Genomic DNA, 19,732 nt, shown 5'->3' on the forward strand with positions numbered 1-19,732 from the left:
ATGTTGGATGAAAAAATTTTACTCTTTCATGCGAAATCAGGGTTTTGAAAGGTCACAGAATGATTATTGTTTATACTTTAAATTGAATAAAAACAGCAAATCATTTGTATTGTTATATATAGATGATCTTTTAATATTATGTACAGATTATAGTGAATTAGATAGTTTAGGTTAGTTTTAAATGAAAATTTTCATTTGAAATATTTAGGAGTTATTTCAAATTACTTAGGTATAGAAGTTAAACAGAGACTAAATGAGGGACTTACTGAATTAGGACAAAAAGAATATCTAAAAAATGTGTTAACTCGTTTTGATATGCAGAATTGTACATCCATTAACACTCCTTTAGACAGTAATTTGAAAATTTTTAAATGTAAAAAAGTTGACCTGGCATTGCAAAAATTATGCAGACGTATTGTGAGAAGATTAATGTACGCCGCAATGGGGTCTAGACCTGATTTTTGTGAGAGCATTAATTTGTTAAGTCAATTTCAAGACAAAGCAAACGAAAACTTATACAAAGCTTTAAAAAGGGTATTGCGTTATGTGCAGGGCACACTAGATTTAAAACTAATGTTTAAGCCAGATGACAAGAATTTGTTAATAGGATATCTTGATTCCGATTGGGGTGAAGATACGATTGATAGCAAACCCACCACAGCTTTTATATTTAAGATGTTTAATTGTACTATCGCCTGGGCCAGCAAGAAGCAGCAAACAGTAGCAATATCATCAACAGAGTCAGAATACATAGCGTTGAGACTAGCAGTAGCTGAAGCATGTTGGCTGAGAAAAATAATGTATAATTTTGGTTTTCATGTTGATAGCCCAACAACAATATATGAAGACAATCGATCAGCAATTTGTATAGTTCAAATTCCTGAAAGCAATAAACGAGTAAAACATATTAATGTTAAGATTTACTTTATCAATGAAAAGATCGGTGATGGTATTGTAACTGTAACATATGTTAAGAGTGAAAATCAACTAGCAGATTTATTTACAAAACCATTACCATACGTAAAATTTAAAACGTTACGTTTGGGTTTAGGTTTAAAATAGAAAAGCTAAGATGAGTGTTATTTGTTATGTTTCATAACCTCGTAAGGAATAATTTTATTGAGGGGGCGTGTTGGTAATCGTTAAACGAACCAATAAAATATATCCTACATCTATGGTCCGAGGAACGAATGCAGACTAGGGTCTAGTCAAGGTTAGGTTATGTTAGCATTAGAGACGCATGGTTACTTTTTGTACTTTTGGTATTCATCTTTTTCGTGTTGCGTTTTGTAGTGTCAATATATTGTTGAGTTTCGGATTTGTTTGAATATCCCGAATTTTTCAAAGAAATTTTCACAGACTACTGAAATACTATTTATAAAACTTCTGGATTCCTCCTGCGTCGGTTCTTATTGAATCGCCTGTTGGTTTCTTCAGAACTAAACTGAAACTGGGTTAAGTTGCGCTCTGAAGAAGCCAACAGGATCATTGTCGAACCGTCAGCAAGATAGATTCAACAACAACCGACGCAGGATGAATCCAGAAGTTTTGTAAATAGTTATTATATCACCGACTTATTTAGTACCCTCGAATGGAAAAATCATGAGTTTATTTGAACTAATTTTTGTGTCTACAGGCGTAGGTGGATGTCAAAAGAATATATTGAAGAAAACTGTTGATATTTATTTTTAATTAAATTTATATCTATAAAGAAAAGAATTTATTATTTACAAAACTATTATTATAATTAAGTTATCAATATGACTAATTACGCCATTTATTTATCAAGCCAATACAGTCTGCGTAATCAATCACCTTGATAATATAACTCTAAGAAATGTTTTAATTCTGTAGGTAACATTTAATTTGCATTTTCGTAGTGCTATAGAGAAACTTTGATCTGCTCTATGAATACCGTCGGTATATTTTAAGATTACTGAAGGATACTTAAACAAATTGATTCTTTTTAAAGACGCTACTACTGGTTAAATCACAAATCAATCAATCAATAAAGTGATTCTTCAGTTATTCGTTTAATAAAGACCCAAATTTGTTGCACAATATACAACTAACCCAAGTATTTTTGAGTGCAGACTGACTTATCTATTTTTTTTTAATAATTTTTCAATATATCCCACTCAGCAGTGTTCATTGCTATCCCGTTTCAATAAACAGATATTCTACAGTAATTATAAGCGGATATGAAGGAAACGTAATTTTGTATGTAGTATAAACATGTAACAATTTATGCAAGCTTATGGAAAAATTATATACGTAGCTGATATTTCAACCTGTAACTAAAAATATTCTGACGACAATCAGTTGAAAGTCAATTTTTCTAGGTCCAATTGAAATAAAATATGAAATAATTTAAGAAGCTTTCGATTATAAGCTAGAAACTAGTATCAACCCAATTTTGAACTAGTACATTGTATTGCCATGCATGTTGTTTTTTTTACTTTGGAAATCTCTCCCAGCGCGCTAGGCAATCTATGGTCTAATTTCATAAATGTGCGTTTAGTTTACAGTCAGATAATATTTTGGTACTAAAAACGGAAGCCTAAAAATTTTCCGTTACAGTCATTGCATACATAATGAGGTTTTGCTACTCGACACATTTCTAAAACAGATTATAACAGTATTATATATGTTATCCATATATAACAGAGGGAATCAAAAAAAAAGGACATCAAAATATCTGTTAACATTTTGCGACGAGCCAATTGAGAATCGCTGAACGTAGTCACAAAGTGAAAATGCTTTAAACAATTCTTACGACGTTAGGTAACGATGGTTACATAACGGCTTGAAAACGTGAAGAACACAATAAACGAGATTGTTTCGCGATGAGGCGTACGTGCATCTTCGAGCGCAAATCAGCAGGGTTCGATAAAGTAAAAGTGGATAATTCGATTTTCGACTAGGTCCATGTCGGGTGGCGCTTAGCGTTCGATTTCGTATACGCGTGAGACTGCGATATAGAATTTTGTTGTATTCCAATATCGACATCCCATATCGACGTCCACGGAACGTCGAGTTCAATTTTCTTTCAAATTAGAAATGCTAGAAAACGCTAGAGACGCTAGAAAACGATTCTTTCAGTCGTTTAGTGTTAGAATTAATAGAATGTCGATTAACAGTAAAATTTTATTTTATTTATTTATATTATTCATTTATTTATACTTAAATTTAACATTTTCTATAATATAAAAATACTGCAAAATGCTACCAATTAACGCACGTAATATGTCGAAAGGGTCGAGGGGTACAATTGGATGGTATCCGAATTGAAAATGTGTAAAAATGAAAGGAGGAAACTATCCTTTCTCCATAGAGGATTACTGAGTTTAAGGATTTATTTAGATTAAAAACAAACATTATCTCTTAACAAGCCACATCTGGGGCCATCATTCGCATTAACTACCTTTCCTAGAAATAATGAGCAAAGTCTAAAAATATAGATTTTGACTTTATATTTCCTAATTTACGGCGAGTTATGACTTACCTATATGCAAATATTAAGATATTATCTGAATTTAATAGTTTTTATGGGATCATTCGAAGATAATACTTGGCACAAGAGGCAAATTAAAAGCATATTATGAGGGAGAGCTAACTATCATGCGACAGAATACTTGTGATTATATGACGACAGTTTCTTAATGTTTTTTTAGTTTTGAAGATGACACTTAGGATGGTAAGGTTTAATATAAGCAACTACAGCCACCTCAAAAGCGGAGTACAGACTCCAAGACGATAAAGCGTGTAACAGTGATCCTTCAAAAGTAACGAAATAAACATATAAGATCTATTTTGAAAATTTCTCAACTTTTTTTTTAATTATGTTATTGTCGACATATTTTTCCAGAGGATTTATGCCGGGTGCGCCAGAACTATGAAACTTTATCTGTAATATGTTTGTGTTTACAGTAAATAGTTAACAGTTAAACAGTACAAGCGAAAAAATCATTTTAAGTTGCAATTCGGTATAAAAATTTTGAGACAGAGACAGTGAAAAACCTTTATAATTATTGTCAATAAAAAAAATAGCGAATCTAACAAAAAGTGGGTTTTTCGACAAAACATAAAAACTAAAAACTATTGATGCATTTAAATATATTGAAAAACCCTTGAAAACATTTATTGATGTAGACAACATTTTTGCTTATAAAATGACTTTTTTCCATTCGCTTACAAATACTCAAATTTTTCTATTATGCGATTTTTTCTTTCTTTACAAACTAAATCACTACATTTATTTGTTATAACTTTTGTCTTCAATTCCAATCCTTATTATAATTTTATATTGTTACTTTCAACAGGCAAAATTTTCTGATTCTGATTCCGCCAAGAAGAGGACAAAACAGCCATGTGCGTGCTATGCAAATGTGAAGGCCTATCGAGAGTGAGTTTTCATCTGTTAGACATAACCAGATCAGAGGCAAAGAGCTATACCAAGGAGGCATTATCGAAGCTGAGTCTAATGAGAGTACAGGTCAATGGTTAACTCTCCTAATTTGGATCTTGAATCGTGTTCGTTTTAACACCAAATGACAATAAAAAAATATATGTGAACAATAAGGTTAGATGATTCCAAATTTCGCATGATACAAGAACAATATTAAAACGGCTTTTTGAAATTCTGAGCTCAATCGATACTAGTTGACGTATCGAATTAAATCGATATCAGAATTCTAGGTGACCTCAGGCAACCAAATCGAAGAAAGGCTCGTGGGCGGTTAGATTGAAAGAACATCCGACTACATGTTTGGCGTTTCTTGTACCTTGTATTATACGGTCACGATTTTAATCTATTTACTTTTGAAACCGGTGGCGTTCTTACACTTTCTCTTGGCCCGATGCAATTACGATATGTAATCCCAACTTGGCGCTGTGAAGGTGAACGTATTCCGGAAGAATGATAACAAGGCTGACCTACAGAGAGAGCAAAATTTATATTTATTTATGTATTTATTTGTTTATTTATTTATTTGGTGAACATTAGGGATAGTACAGGCTAATCCCAACGATGTCATCTCATAACAATTTACATAAGAAGAAAAGAAGAAGAAAGGAGAAACATTATATAGTCCTATAAATCACATATTCATTTCTGACTATACTATACAGTAGATAATTTTGCTCATAATTTGCTTTGTTCTAAAGGTATGCTGAAACATTTCAGCTAATCTGAGAATACCCAAAGGGCGACTTAATTGAATATTTGGCTAATTTGACAATTTCTGTATGATATGACCAAATGAGCTAACTGTATCTGAGCAACAAACTGTGCGAGATTTTTTCATGCACCGTTTGAAAAATTTTCGAGCACTTAGAAAAACTCAATAAATTTCCCATAAAAATATATAAGCAAAGCAAAGACTACCTACCAGTCTTCTTCCAGCAATATAATAAAAATTATTACTATTCATTATTGAACACGTTTCGGTTAAGCAGTCATCATCATTAGATTATTACATTTTTTGTAGAACAATTAAAATAAATAAATTAAAACAAGGTTAGTAAAGGACAAAAAGAAAACGAAACATAAAAACAATATAAATTAATAATTTTTTAACGAAAAAAAATATGGTATGGAAAATATAAGAAAAATCTATCTTTTCGGTTCTGTTACATTAGTCTCCAAAATTTATTAATTAATCTCTTTTTAATGTTGTATTGCACAGGAAAATTTTTATATCGAAAAATGTTTTTATGTCTCTTTCAAAACAACGGACTTCCCTTTCTTATTAAATACAACAATTGTTTTGGACGACAACAATGGAGTGCAATTTTTGGAGAACAAAAATAATAGTTCGATGGCCTTGCATGCTGCAGGCGTCCTAATAAAACTTATACTATTTTCGAAAATAATTAACACTCGTTCGCAATTTTGGACAAACCAATTTACACTTGAATACTAAATATTATTCAACGCGTTAAAATTTTGAAGGCCGCGACTCACGCTTGATTCACTAATTATCTCACACGATGCGTTCAGAAAAAGTTACTCAATATCTTCTCTGAGTTAAACGTCAGACACGTCAATTGGACTTTGCGAAGTTTGTGAGGTCGGGAAAAAAGTAGTCTAAATAATTATTAATTTTGGATAGCTCTCTGTGCATGACATAAAACATAAAAGCTTTCTGTCTTTTTGATATTAAATTAAAAAACAATTCGATTACGCTAGATGACTTGCGCTAATAAGTTAAATTATTTATTAATCTTAGGGTGACGATACTTGTTGTCGATTTTGACACCTCACCATTTTACTTGATCTACCAACGGAGATATTCCAATAATTGTCCACTATTAATCTGGGAAAAGTTATTATTTTAAATATACGCGATTTCCTAAAATACAATTTTCCAAATTTTAAGATTGGAGTTGGAAAGTCCACCATTTTAAATTACTGCGGGGGAGAAAAAGAGTGGAACTTCCCAAGCAAAAGTCTAGAAAGGGTCCCGGATGAAGATACCAAAATTGTAACTTCACAAGTTCACTCTTTTCATTTTAAATCTACCCACCCGAGATAATACATTAATGGAGCTTACAATTTACAAATGATGGTGTAACAAGAACAATAAAAACGACAAGGTAATGGAATCCATTAGCGAAAAACTATATACAAACATATACAATTTATAGTTTTACATGAATGCACAAATTTATTTTGTTTTTGTGAATTATAGTGAGTCCGGGACTGAAGCAGATACGTCTGATTCTGATAAGATTACACAAACTTTGTTAATTCCTTCCGGGGTTTTAATAAATTTTACATAGAAAGTTGCTCAAATTTTCTTGATGATCAAATTTTCTATGGGTTCCTTAAAACAACCAACAAGCAGAGAAAGAGAAAGAAAGAAAGAGGGAAAAATATGAATTATTTGTGAAATGTTCAGACACTATACTTTTTTTGTCTATTTTGGCTAATACGGAACAAAAAATAGAAGGCAATTTTATCCCAAAAAAAATTTGTTTATTGAGTAATAAATATATATAAATTTAGCAGAATTCATGAAAATAGTTAACAAGACTACCCTGCTAAAGTCATACTTTATGTATTCCACATTGCTCTTAATCCTTCCGACAATAAATTAAAAAAACTCTAACTTATAAAAATCGCTTTTGGAACAATAATACAATGTTGTGAAATACATAACTTTAGGTTGCTCCTGTATCTTACTTAAATCGAGACCCAGTTTGAATTTAAAAGAGACGCCGATTGGAATAAGTCGTATCTTCGACCCAACATAACATCTAAATAATCCACATTAAGAAATGATATTTACGAGTATTTTTAAAATACAGGGTATATTTGATTTTTTTATTTTCGATCAGTCAGCAAATACACAAAACAATACCGTGCTACGTCATTTTGTTCCATGATGGACCATACGTGAAAGTTATGCAAAGCAGACAGACAAATACACGATCGTTTTAAGTTGGAATGTCACCCGCCAATGACGTGGTCTATTTTCAGCTCGTGGTTCACGCTTGGCGGGGATGAACACTATGGCAGAGGAACCACGAACCAGGGTCGGATTTCGATTCAGTCGAAGACTTCGGCGGGTACCTTCAACTTTTACTTTCGTCTCACGTTTCGGATCGACGATTAAGTGAGTTTTTTTTCTGTTACAATACGCTTTGATCGTTTCGCTGTAGAAAAAAAGCGCGACATTCATTTTGGAACCAATATGTATTTTTTGTTTCTAGATTGGCCCAGCAATCGAATCGAGGAGCAGATTTTTTAGGGTAAGTGGGATTTTTTTCCTCCAATCCGTTTCCCAAATACATATAATTAAATCGCTGTTAACTTTACACTGTTATAATACAAGAATATCAATTAAATTTACAGAAAATTAAACATTATACGTTCCCAGAGTGTAAAATTAGTAAACATTACGTCCGTTAATGAAGCAAATTAATTTTTAAACTGAATGCTTTTTTGGACAATATATCTCTGAAGATTATTACCTTAATTTTGACAAACAAAGTGAAGGGTTAATAGGGAATTTGACATAGGCGGGAGGCGTCAACAACGAACAACGAAACCAATTAACACAAAAACCAAAAATCTGTTACGAGATTTAAATGCATTACGCAATCGGTGTTAAGCTAACCTTACTTGGACGATGAGCGGAGCCAATCTTACATAACAAAGTATTTCGTATGTAGGTTATAAATAATGAGCGCCAGAATTTTGACGACAAAACAAACCGGTTACGGGCAGCTTTAATTAAAAAGTCACCTGAATACAATCGACATATAATTATGTAAAAAGCTTAGATCCAATTTTGATTAATAGACCACATAAACAAAAAAATGAAAGTAAATTATAAGAACAGCTACAATGAAAAAATATTTCCCCCCTTGAGAGGTTTGAAGATCTCTTCCGAACAACTTTTGTGCGTTTTTATAGAATGCGGGCCACTGAATTTTTTTCAAGAATATTCAATTTGTCAATAAATTTCATTATTTTCATTAAGATAAGGAATTTTATGGCATCACAGTCTCATAAAGATTTTGTAATTTATATGTGGAAGGACAATGTTGCAAAAAAATAAAAAATATGCCTCTAACACGTTACCAATAACAGGCTAATCTAATTTTTCGTATTACTTTTTAGCTGATATTTTGAGCGGAATGCAATCACGATATTTTTACTTAAAAACACATTTTAATTAATACAACACGTAACCAAAAAAAGGAAAGTAAAACAGAAGAGTAGTAATAATTAACAAAAAATATTTATTTCCCATATTGAGAGATTTGAAGATCTCTTCAAAATCATTTGGATAGTTTTGTAAGTAATCTTATAGACATTACCGACTCATACACACTTTTTAATTTATATTTGAACCGACCGAATGGTATAAAAATCTAAAAACATGCCTCCTGCAAATTGCAAATTCCAATTCAAGGGACTTATTTCATTTGTGAATTTGCGAATGTTTCGCATTCTGATGAAGTTAATCAGAATCAAGTGAGAATCGTATAACCATTCATTTAATTATTACATGCTTCCAACAATTACATGTTTTGGAAAACATGGAAAAATCAAATTACATAATATCATACCATATTACATATTATTATATTACATAATATTATAAAAAATAAATAAATATGATGTACACAATTTAAGACAAAGTAGAAAGTATTGTTGACATAATGGTGAGGCACTTTTTTCACAATCAATAAATTAATTACCATAATAAAATTACAGCATTCACAAGTTATTTGACAATGTTTACGTGAAGTCGTTATTTAGGCCACTACTTAAAATATTCGGTAATTATGATGGATGACCAGAGATACTTAATATTTACGAGTCACCCGTAGATTATTTTTCGTTCGTTGCCGTCATTTTTTTTTTTTCATTTTCATTTGACGGACGCAGTTGATTAATTGCTTTCACCGTATTGTACGCTTCACCTGATGCGCGAACAATGGCGAGCCGGCAATTTTGGTCAGTTCCAATGAGGTTCACCTGTTAATTTTTACACTTAGGCAATAGATAATACTCAACTCAACAATTTTAAGAAATGTTAACTATATATTATATTCATATTTATAACTTGGGACGTTTTGTTATATGAATCGATATTTATTTAGTAAATACAACACAGTAAATACAATAGTCTTGTAGTCCTCGTCGATCAAAAACCATGAGGTATAAAACAATCGATCCGCTGTCCTGCTACAAATAGATTTAATTGTAAACCACATAACTCAACTTTTATTATATTAACTTACACTTATTGTTCCGTGCTGGTTTATATTATGTCGGATCCAGACGAACCGGCCAAAGCAACGACAAAACAAGGGCATTCGTGTTTCGTCCCATTTCTAAAACATTTTTTTCTTGTTTTTGTTTTCTTTTTCAAAATTAGAGCATTGTTTCGTCTCGAGTCGGTAAAGATTAAATCTCTGTTTTGTCTAAATATTTTACAAGCTTTCGAGGCAGTGCCTGTTGACAAAAGTAGGAGACCAGTGAATCAGTTAAATATCAGAAAATTTTGTTCTGTCGTACTAGTACTAATATTGCAAACGAATAAAATTGTAGACGGAGCATCCCTTATTATCGCGCCCTATAAATAAGGGCTACTAAAATCATTACAAGAACACCGATGCATTGAAGTAGATTTATTTGAAATAAAGAAACGAAAAACTTGACTTTGGCAGAAATCGCCTGTTTATAGCAGTATTAAAGTTGTTATTAACCTTTCTATTACATTTATGTGGTTAGTATATGTTTTGGCAAGAGCAGGATCAATGCAAGCCTTCGGTGGACATTCTTAGATAATTCACAAAGCTTGAACGAATCTTACCTCTTCTCTTCTAAGCTTGGTCTTATCCAAAATCGTTTGCGTTTCATTTTTTCCCACTAGAGGATGAAGAGGAGAGAAAAATATAACAACTGGCGATTAAGAATAAATCCTCCTTTTTAAAATTTTCCTCCTTCTGGAAACATCAGATGGTTAAACACCTCATTCGCAACAACTGGATTTTGTTGTTGTGATGTGGACAGACACCTAAAACATTGTCTCCATTTTGTAGTACTTTTATCCCAAAATAAATTTTGGTCTGCTTGGTCTGGAACCGGCTTTAGGATGATTTTATAAAATTTAAACGTTGATCAACAATATCAAAGAACTCGCTTCGGATAACATAAAATATGTAATTATTTATTGCTTGTCACGGATAAGATTCATCGGAATTTGGCAAACGCGGTTCATTGTCTCAAGTCAGTGGGAGTTACTTTTCACGGGCATTGTTTTACCGCGAGATTGTAATGCTCGAATTGAAATTGCCCGCAACCGTCAGAGATAAATTCACTGGCAAGGTAAATATGCGGAACACAATTCAAGGCGGCGCTGGTTACGTGATCCAATTTCACTTTCTTCCTTCGCCAGCCAGTGGCGTGCTCCGATCGTGTGACAGCCGCCAGTTAACGACTGGGGTTTTCCATATAAACCGAATTCTCGGAGGTATGGTTTTGACTATTATTGAGAAGATAGCTCTTATGTAATACACGGTGTTTAAATAAGTTAGCCAGGACTCACGTGGAGCCTTTTTTTTATTGATACGGATAACAAAAGACAATGATAGTTCTCATAAAACTATCGTGAGTGTATTTGGTGTAAGTGTCGTGCACATAACATATATATAATATAATGTATAGTATATCAGTTGGCAGCATTCGACTAAATTATTTCTAAATAAAACCATCAAAAATAATTTTTCCTCATCTTATGGCATAACTTATTTAAATTTAGATCGGAGGACTGATATGGGTTGTCGAACTCAATCGCCTCAATTTAATATGAAAACGTGGAAAAATATGCAGAAAGTGCGTTATTATAACAGTAATACTTTCAGAAAACGTTATTGTTCTATTTCAGTTTTTAAGATAAAAAATATAATTTCAAAACCTAATTAGATAAAGACTTTGATTGGCTTTTGATCCATTGTTTATATTAACTTTGTCAGTGAATTGATTTTTCGTTACGATGAATGTTTTTTGCATGATAAAAATCAGTATAGTGACGGAAATTTACATTTCCAAACCGTTTTCTGATTGCGGTTGGGACAAATCTATAATATAATATATATAATAATCTGTAATATACACCTATTAAAATTTCTCGCATTTATAATATGGAACACTGTAAGCAAGTAAGACCAAACAAATTAAAAAATACACCAACGAGTAAAAACCTGAATTCTATAAAAACTTAACAAAAGCAACCTTAAAAAATTCATTTGAATGTATTTGAATGGCAACTTTAAACAAAAACAAAAATCCTTAATTAATATATATACGCGCGCTTTTTCCCATCATGTAAACGAAAAACAAAAGGTAACTTAAACTTTTTAACCCTTAAAAAGGTTTTATAAACTAAAGTGGTGGAAACAGCAAAATTGAAGCCAGCATGTTCCATCTAAAAGTTAAGTTAACCTACAAGGCGGTCATATCGAAATTTCCTTACAAATTATTCACCAGTTTGATTTCACATGAGCGAAGCGACAGCTTAATAAATCAATGACTGAAGATGTTTATTTTTTATTTATTTATGAATGTGTTGGATATTATATTTCGTCGACGATAACATTTTTTGGTAATATTTTTGCAAAATATCCGATTGCTCTCGAACTCGTCGTTCGCGTGCCGGAACCGCCCGAACTGGTCCGCAGTGAATAAAGAAGCTGATAAAGTGACACTTTCCTCACGCTTGATGGGTGCATACTTTGTATTTGAACGTAGGTAGTAGAAAAAATTATTCAAAAAATGTTAAACCATCCGTAATGAGCGTCCGTGTTTTATAGTAAAAGTTGAAAATAATTACTGATATTGCACTTACGATAAACCTACTTACTGCGCAACCAACTCATTATAAACATAAATAGTCGATTGCGTAATCAGAAATGGCATTTCATATCGCAAATTCCGGGCGTGCGTCCGGTTCATAACACTTTCTTCGGAACCGTTCTTCAACTTCCCGACACGAGTCATAGACACTACACACCTACTTCGCGATATACAGACCCGAGTATACAATTTTTTTTTTAAATATAACTGGATTAATTTCAGCTTTGCTTAAAAATTGGTAAAATGTCCGTTTCAGAAATACTAACTTTTTTATGACGTGTCGACGAAAAACAACATCAAAATCAAATTCATACAAGTGCAAGAGTTAAATCAACGCTCAAACAAACTTACTAATAATATCTACAATAAAGTTTAAGGGAAAATGCTGAAAAGAAACATCTTGTAGGATATTAAAAACCGAGAGCCTCAAAGTGAGAAAATAATTGTGCCTTACTACAAAAGTCAAATGCATTAACGCCTCACACGTTTGGGACACTGGATAGCGAAGTTAAAAAGCTACGCAAATTCCCATTATAGGTAGTGAAACTATGTAAAATATCCTTTTTCAGCGTTGATTTAATTTTGAAGTAATGGGATCGAATACGTTTGAGGTGGGTTTGAGCTCATCATAGCGCAAAGTTCGGTCTATGTACACCGTGTGAAAAAATAAAACCATCCACTATAAGATCTGGAAACCCATAGGAGATAAGAAAAAAAGTTTCTCACAAAAGTTTCTTGGACTCTCCGACATAAACTTTGTTATTTTAAATTGACCGCCCTGTATAATTCGACATTTTTTGAATCCTTGGTTAAAATAAAGGTTACTTTTTTAAGAAATTCCTATTCGAACTTTGCATAGTTTAGGCATAAGTTGAGGTTGTGTTGTTGTTTTTTCTTTCATATTTTGATTCCCCGTATAAAATTGTGTTGTTACGCTACCGATCCAGGTATTTCAACGAAAATTTAACCGCAGACCAAGGAAATGATGCACTACTCAATAAGTTTGACACATGCGCCTCAGCTTATACAGGATGTCCCAAATAGGTGGTGCCGTTTTGGCGAATTAAATTGACACAATCTCAAAATTTGCAAATGGAACACCGTATGTTTTTATTCACATATCAATTTCAGGACAAAACATAAGGCAAGTTTGTAATTTATTTAATATTAAAATTTTACTTAATTTTTGCGATATTCGAGGTTTCAGATAACACCGGATAAATTTATTTATTTTTTAAATATCACGATGCTACTTCATTTAAAGATATAATGCTCCAGATATACGAATAAAACCTATTGCTAACAATACAGGGTATCATTATAGAATGGAAATTTTGAAAACAAACGACCCTATACTACAAACTTTAACAGAATTAATAAAATTTCAGAATTCATATTTAAAGTTAATAGTTAATAGTTAATTATCTAGCTTAATTGAGAATACAAAATAACAAAAATAAATAATTAAAGCTTATGGGTTAACCAAAGAATTATACCTTACTGCAATACAAATAAAATATATACTAACAAAAAACCTGACAACTATGACCTTTTTGAATAGAAACATGAACGACAACAAAAACGAACAGAAATGATTAAGTTTGTTTATATCTTAATGTGTCAAAAAAAAAAGATTGTGATGTCATAGCCAACCACGTTTTTATATATTTCAATATTTCTTTGCTGTTTTGATGCCAGATGCGACGAGCATTTTAAAATGAACATTTTGAACTAAACCTTATTTCTTCTTAGTTAACTTTTTTTAACAGATTTATTTATTGAAATGTGTTTCCTTGGTTAGTTAGCCTATAAACTTTAATTATTTATTTTTGTTATTAGCTATTTTCAATTAAGCTAGATAATTAAAACTATATGTTTTTTTAAATATGAATTCCAGAGTTTTACTAAATCTGTATGGTCAGCAATAGGTTTTATTCATATATCTGGAGTATTATCTCTTTAAAAGAGGTAGTAATATGTCTTTGCTATTTAAAAAACACCCAATATTGCAAAGTGACCTAATGTGGGCAGTTCTAAATTCAACAAAAATTTATACGGATGTTATCTTGAACCTAGAATATCTCAAAAAATAAGTAAAATTTTAATATAAGATAAATTACAAACTTACCTTGTTTTTTGTCCTGGAATTGATATCTGAATAAAAATATAGGGTGTTCTATTTGAAAATCACCAAATCCCCTGCATAACCTGAGGCGCATCTGTCAAACTGATTGAGTACTGCATCATGTACTTAGTCTGTGGTTAAATTTTCGTTGCAATACCTGAATCAGTAGCGTCACAACACAATTTTATATGGGGCAATCAAAATATGAAAAAAAAAAACACAGAACCTCAATTTCTGCCAAAACTATGCAAAATTCGAATAGAAATTTCCTAAGAAAGTGACCTTTATTTTAACCAAGGACTCAAAAAATGTCGTGTTCCATTTAAAATAACAAAGATTATGTTGGGGGGAGGGACATTATTGGGATACCCTGTATCAACAAAATTAAAATATTTTAAATCTTCAGGAGAGCCCAAGAAACTTTTGTATGAAACTTTTTTTTCGTATCTAATATAGGTTTCCAGATCGTATAGTGGATTTTTTTATTTGGTACACGGTGTACAAAAAAGTTCCTTGAGATGACTGTTACAACCGATACAGAAAGTGCGGGTTCCTTTTACGAAATAATAGAACGACCGCTGCTTTTCGCAGTCCTGACCATTCTCGAACGGCCATTTTCCCTAAAACGGTCGTGTCGCGTGAAAGTATCAAACGTCTCGTTCGGTACAGTTTTCAATTCGCTTCCGCCATATCTCACCGTTTCCTAGTGATAAATCTGAACGATTAACCGTCTCCTGAAAATCGCTCCAAGAATGAAAGCGAAAGTGAAAGGTGGCATTTCCTCGACCCCGTTTTATCTTCATCGCTGGCTAAATGTCACAGAGAAATCAAATTTTCGAAAAATTCAATTGTGCGAAGATTAGGAATACTACTTTTGCCCGTTTCGTTACAAATAGAACCAGCTCCCACAGCCGGACAGTATAGTAATCGACCGACGACATTTTTCTTTATGGAAAACATTCTGGAACCTCTCTTAACCGAACTCTAATAAGTCTAACAGAAATAAAGGAAAAAGTTTATTACGAAAATTTTACAGTTTTGCATTTTATAGATATACAGATATAGATAATTTACATTTTTAAATGACACTATATTTTCCTTAATTTTTATCAAAGATCAACCTAACTTAAATTATTATTATATCTTATAACTTTTATTTATTTGTTATTATTTTATTAAAAAATGTATATAAAGCGCTCTTTGCTATATTCTTACCTAAACATACACCTATAAATATAGTATTAAATAATTATTAATCTTATTTTGATAATTTTTTGGAGGACACCGGACCCAAGAACTTATACACAACTCTAATTCAAGTGTCCTCGCTTCTATTATTGGCTCTACTGAACTTTAGGGCGTTCTGTAATGTTAGAAACTATCAGCAGCTCCAAGATATATATTCCCCTCAACCTTAGACTGTTTTTTTTTTAATTTTTCACTTGAATTAAGGCCGATTTCAAATCTACCTTTAGCTTTTAAGGTCAATTTTTCCTTTGTCGAAGTATTTTTCTTAAATTTTTTAAAATTTTTACTTTAGATCATCTTTGTAGAATTCCTCTATTTTTTGTTTATAGCTCAGAATAAGGCAAAATATCAAAAATTAAACTTACATATCTAATTTTAAATCGAATTTTTTCATTTTTCTAACGAGCTATATAAATTTATATAATTTTTTAATTTATTTAAATACAGAATTTAAATATTTCTATCATACCTTTATACGTTACGAAATCAACCTTGCAACATTTTAAACAGTAAACGCCCACTGTGTAATTACTCTATATTAAGATCAATAAAAATACGTATTATATCTGTTCTATATGCTCTATACCTAAATTTAACTGTTTCAGGGAAAATCGTAATTTATTAGAAAATCATAATAATTTGTGGAGAAACATTATAACATTGCATGCTCTTAAAACAGTGATACCATTGTTCACGTGAAAAAAAAAATCATTTTGTCAAACACAAATACCACATTTTTATAATTTTATCGAGCTTACCATTTAAAAAAACTCTGAAAGATTTGCTGTTTCAAAACGTTTCGAAATATTAGAAATAATACGTTTTCCCAAAGCTATTAAATTGCCAAGAAGATAACCGCAAAATGTGCAAAAAAAATCGAGAATTTTTTATAAACCCTGTAAATCATGTCGTCTAATTAAGTTATTAACACAAAAATTATATACTTTTTACATTACACAACATTACATTTTACAACATTTTGATATTTTCTGAAAAGTATCCAGCCAGACAAAAACCGAAAACAGTGTCAAACGAATAGGCAATAAAAAATATCATTTTATCAATTATTCTTTTTATTTTACAAAAACGTATAAAATACGAGATCATTCTTTTTATTAAAATGGTTGCACGTTTCAGTTTAATGACTGACTGCCCTCTATGGAGCGTGTCTCGCTCGTTATCTCTCGAATGGCGGGATGTGTAAACATGCGTTGATTATCAAACAGGGCTGGCTCCAGTCATTGTAAGACGTTCGTTTCGTCTTTTCAGAAGCCGACTAAGATGACATCCATCGAAAGCAGTTGATGTAGACATGCTTCTTTTACCTCTGCGCTTACCAAACAAGAGAAGGCTCCTATTCCGCTGGCTGAAAATGAAAATTCGTCCTCCAGACTGAGGGAGGAAGAGTTTTAGATTTTATTTTAGTCGAGACAACCAGAATCTAGTCATCGAATAAGTAGAGGGTGAGGAAAAATCGCGACCTGGAAATTTTACCAAACTAAATGGTCATGATTGGTTTAGGTATCTGTGATATCAATTAACACGGTTAGGATTAGGCTATGGCTCTGGAAACGCTGCTCGTATCTACTGCGTTGAAAAGCGCCGGCGTAATCGGGTCGACCATTTGGATCTTGCCTTTGATCTTGGCCAGTTTAGCTTACTTAAATTACAATAGGCTCGATCCCGAATCCCCGGTCTACGACCAAAAGAATCTCTACAAGGAATACGACTTTATTGTGGTGGGAGGCGGATCGGCTGGAGCAGTTGTAGCGTCGAGACTGTCGGAGATCTCAGACTGGAAAGTACTTTTATTGGAAGCAGGTCCGGACGAGAACGACATTTCGGACGTGCCGTCGCTGGCCGCTTACCTGCAACTGTCTAAGCTCGATTGGGTGTACAAAACAAAGAATACAGGAAAAGCATGTCTAGGTAAAACCATTTTACTTAAGATGATGTACTGTTATCGACGTGATTGTAGGAATGAACAACGGACAATGCAACTGGCCAAGAGGCAAGGTCCTTGGAGGTTCCAGCGTACTAAATTATATGTTATATGTTCGAGGGAACAAGCACGATTATAACTTGTGGGAACAACTTGGTAAATTTCTCACTTATAGGCGATAAGGCGCCATTAATTTTTATCTCCTTGCCAGGCAATCCAGGGTGGGGATATCGGGACGTCCTCAAGTACTTTATCAAGTCCGAAGACAACAGGAATCCGTACTTAGCCAAGACGCCCTACCACGGTAAGGGTGGGCTTCTAACGATTCAAGAATCGCCGTGGCGATCGCCTCTGGTTGTAGCTTTCGTCCAAGCTGGCATGGAACTCGGTTATCCTAACAGGTAAATAAGTTCCAAAAAAATTTATGTTTGGTATGCGAAATATATAAATAACTTTAGTGGCAAAATAAGGTCGATTTGAGATTTTTTTTTGACAAAATAGCAATCGGCACCATTTTTTTGATTGTGCCAGTTGAATAATACAAGTATATTCAGTGAAATCGTCATATGAACCATGCCAACGTTTCGGCTCTAAACCTCAGTCATCGTCAGGACTAAACCCAATATGTGATGGCCAACGTTGTCATTTTGCCATATTTGTTCAAATTTGTCCATATTTATCCAAATTTTGTATAATTCAAATATTTCTTTTATTTCAGAAAAGTTCGCTTCTAAAAAACGCTTAGCTTGTTCGGTAGAATGCATAGTTTTTGCACATAAATAAATGAAGATGTTTCGAATAATGATAATTTCGATGATATGAAAAGCCAACGATAGCTTTTATTTTTCTTTAGTTCTGATAAATAAATGTTCGATTTATAGATTTCATAATTGAAGAATCCTCATTTTTCTGTAGGATTGAAGGAATTGTGAATTGTAAAGAAAACTAGAATCGTACCAACATCAAAAACCTATTTTAATTCATGCTGAAAGGACTTGGTCGCCTGCGATTTCGAGACCTGAACAAATAAGAGTACTTCTTTACTTTGACAGGTTGATTTCTGTTTGGTAGATTACCGTAAATATCAACCTTTTTAAGGGTAATTTTTTTCGAAAACGATGGTAATGAACCTATAGGAGGATAAAAACTTTAACTTACCTTTGGTAAGATTTACAAGCATTAAATTCGTTGAAAAAGAAACTAGTAATTATGGCAGTCTCTTAAAGAAATAAAACCTGGATAATTTCTAGAGACATAAATGGAGCAGAACAAGCCGGTTTCATGATAGCCCAAGGTACAATCAGACGCGGCAAGCGGTGCTCCACGGCCAAGGCTTTCCTCAGGCCAGTCAAGCTCAGGAAAAACATACACGTAGCACTCAACTCCCACGTTACAAGAATCCTGATCAACCCCTCCAACATGCGTGCCTTCGGCGTCGAATTCGCACGGAACGGTGAGGACTGAGCACCATTTAAAATATCATCTCAACGATACCGCTTCCAGGCAAGAAACAAGTGGTCCTCGCTAGGAAAGAAGTGATTATGTCAGCCGGGTCCATCAACACGCCCCAGATAATGATGTTATCCGGTATTGGACCGAGACGTGAGCTTAACAAGCACAAAATCCCTATTCTAAGGGACCTCCCCGTGGGCGAGAACATGTACGATCACGTCGCCATGGGCGGGTTAACTTTTAGAATCGACAAACCGGTCTCCATAGTACAAGACAGGTTCCAAGCTATTCCGATGACCATGCAATACGTTCTAAGCGAAAGAGGACCGATGACTACCCTCGGCGGTGTTGAGGGGCTAGCGTTTGTAAATACCAAGTAAGTAATCGCATGTGTTATAATATTTCTTGAACTACAGGGTGCGGCAAAATGATAGGTACTATTTGGGATGTTGATAAAAACCAAACTACATATAGCAAACATTTTTTTAAAATTATTTTTGAAATGTACATTTTATGCCATTTAGGAATGTTATTTTTTAAAAATGATGGTCTTTTAAATGACGGCCATTATTTTCAAGGCACTCTTGTA

General features: G+C 32.9%; 2 protein-coding genes across 2 annotated transcripts in view; one reads left to right on the forward strand and one right to left on the reverse strand.

Moving 5' to 3' along the window:
- Positions 1 to 19,732, reverse strand: part of LOC132705902 (flotillin-2) — a 289,458-nt gene that overhangs the window by 142,750 nt on the left and 126,976 nt on the right. The gene's annotated exons all lie outside the window — the stretch shown is intronic.
- LOC132706396 (uncharacterized) overlaps positions 7,573 to 19,732 on the forward strand; it is a 36,097-nt gene continuing 23,937 nt past the window's right edge. The window contains exons 1-8 of the mRNA XM_060677725.1: positions 7,573 to 7,619; positions 7,717 to 7,755; positions 17,019 to 17,212; positions 17,271 to 17,678; positions 17,728 to 17,847; positions 17,903 to 18,092; positions 18,942 to 19,144; positions 19,195 to 19,519. Coding sequence (XP_060533708.1) covers positions 17,309 to 17,678; positions 17,728 to 17,847; positions 17,903 to 18,092; positions 18,942 to 19,144; positions 19,195 to 19,519 — 1,208 coding nt within the window. The 5' untranslated portion in view covers positions 7,573 to 7,619; positions 7,717 to 7,755; positions 17,019 to 17,212; positions 17,271 to 17,308. The remainder of the gene's footprint in view (positions 7,620 to 7,716; positions 7,756 to 17,018; positions 17,213 to 17,270; positions 17,679 to 17,727; positions 17,848 to 17,902; positions 18,093 to 18,941; positions 19,145 to 19,194; positions 19,520 to 19,732) is intronic.

This window comes from Cylas formicarius, unplaced genomic scaffold (assembly GCF_029955315.1).
Source record: "Cylas formicarius isolate icCylForm1 unplaced genomic scaffold, icCylForm1.1 PGA_scaffold_8__14_contigs__length_24414737, whole genome shotgun sequence".
Lineage (NCBI taxonomy): Eukaryota > Metazoa > Arthropoda > Insecta > Coleoptera > Brentidae > Cylas > Cylas formicarius.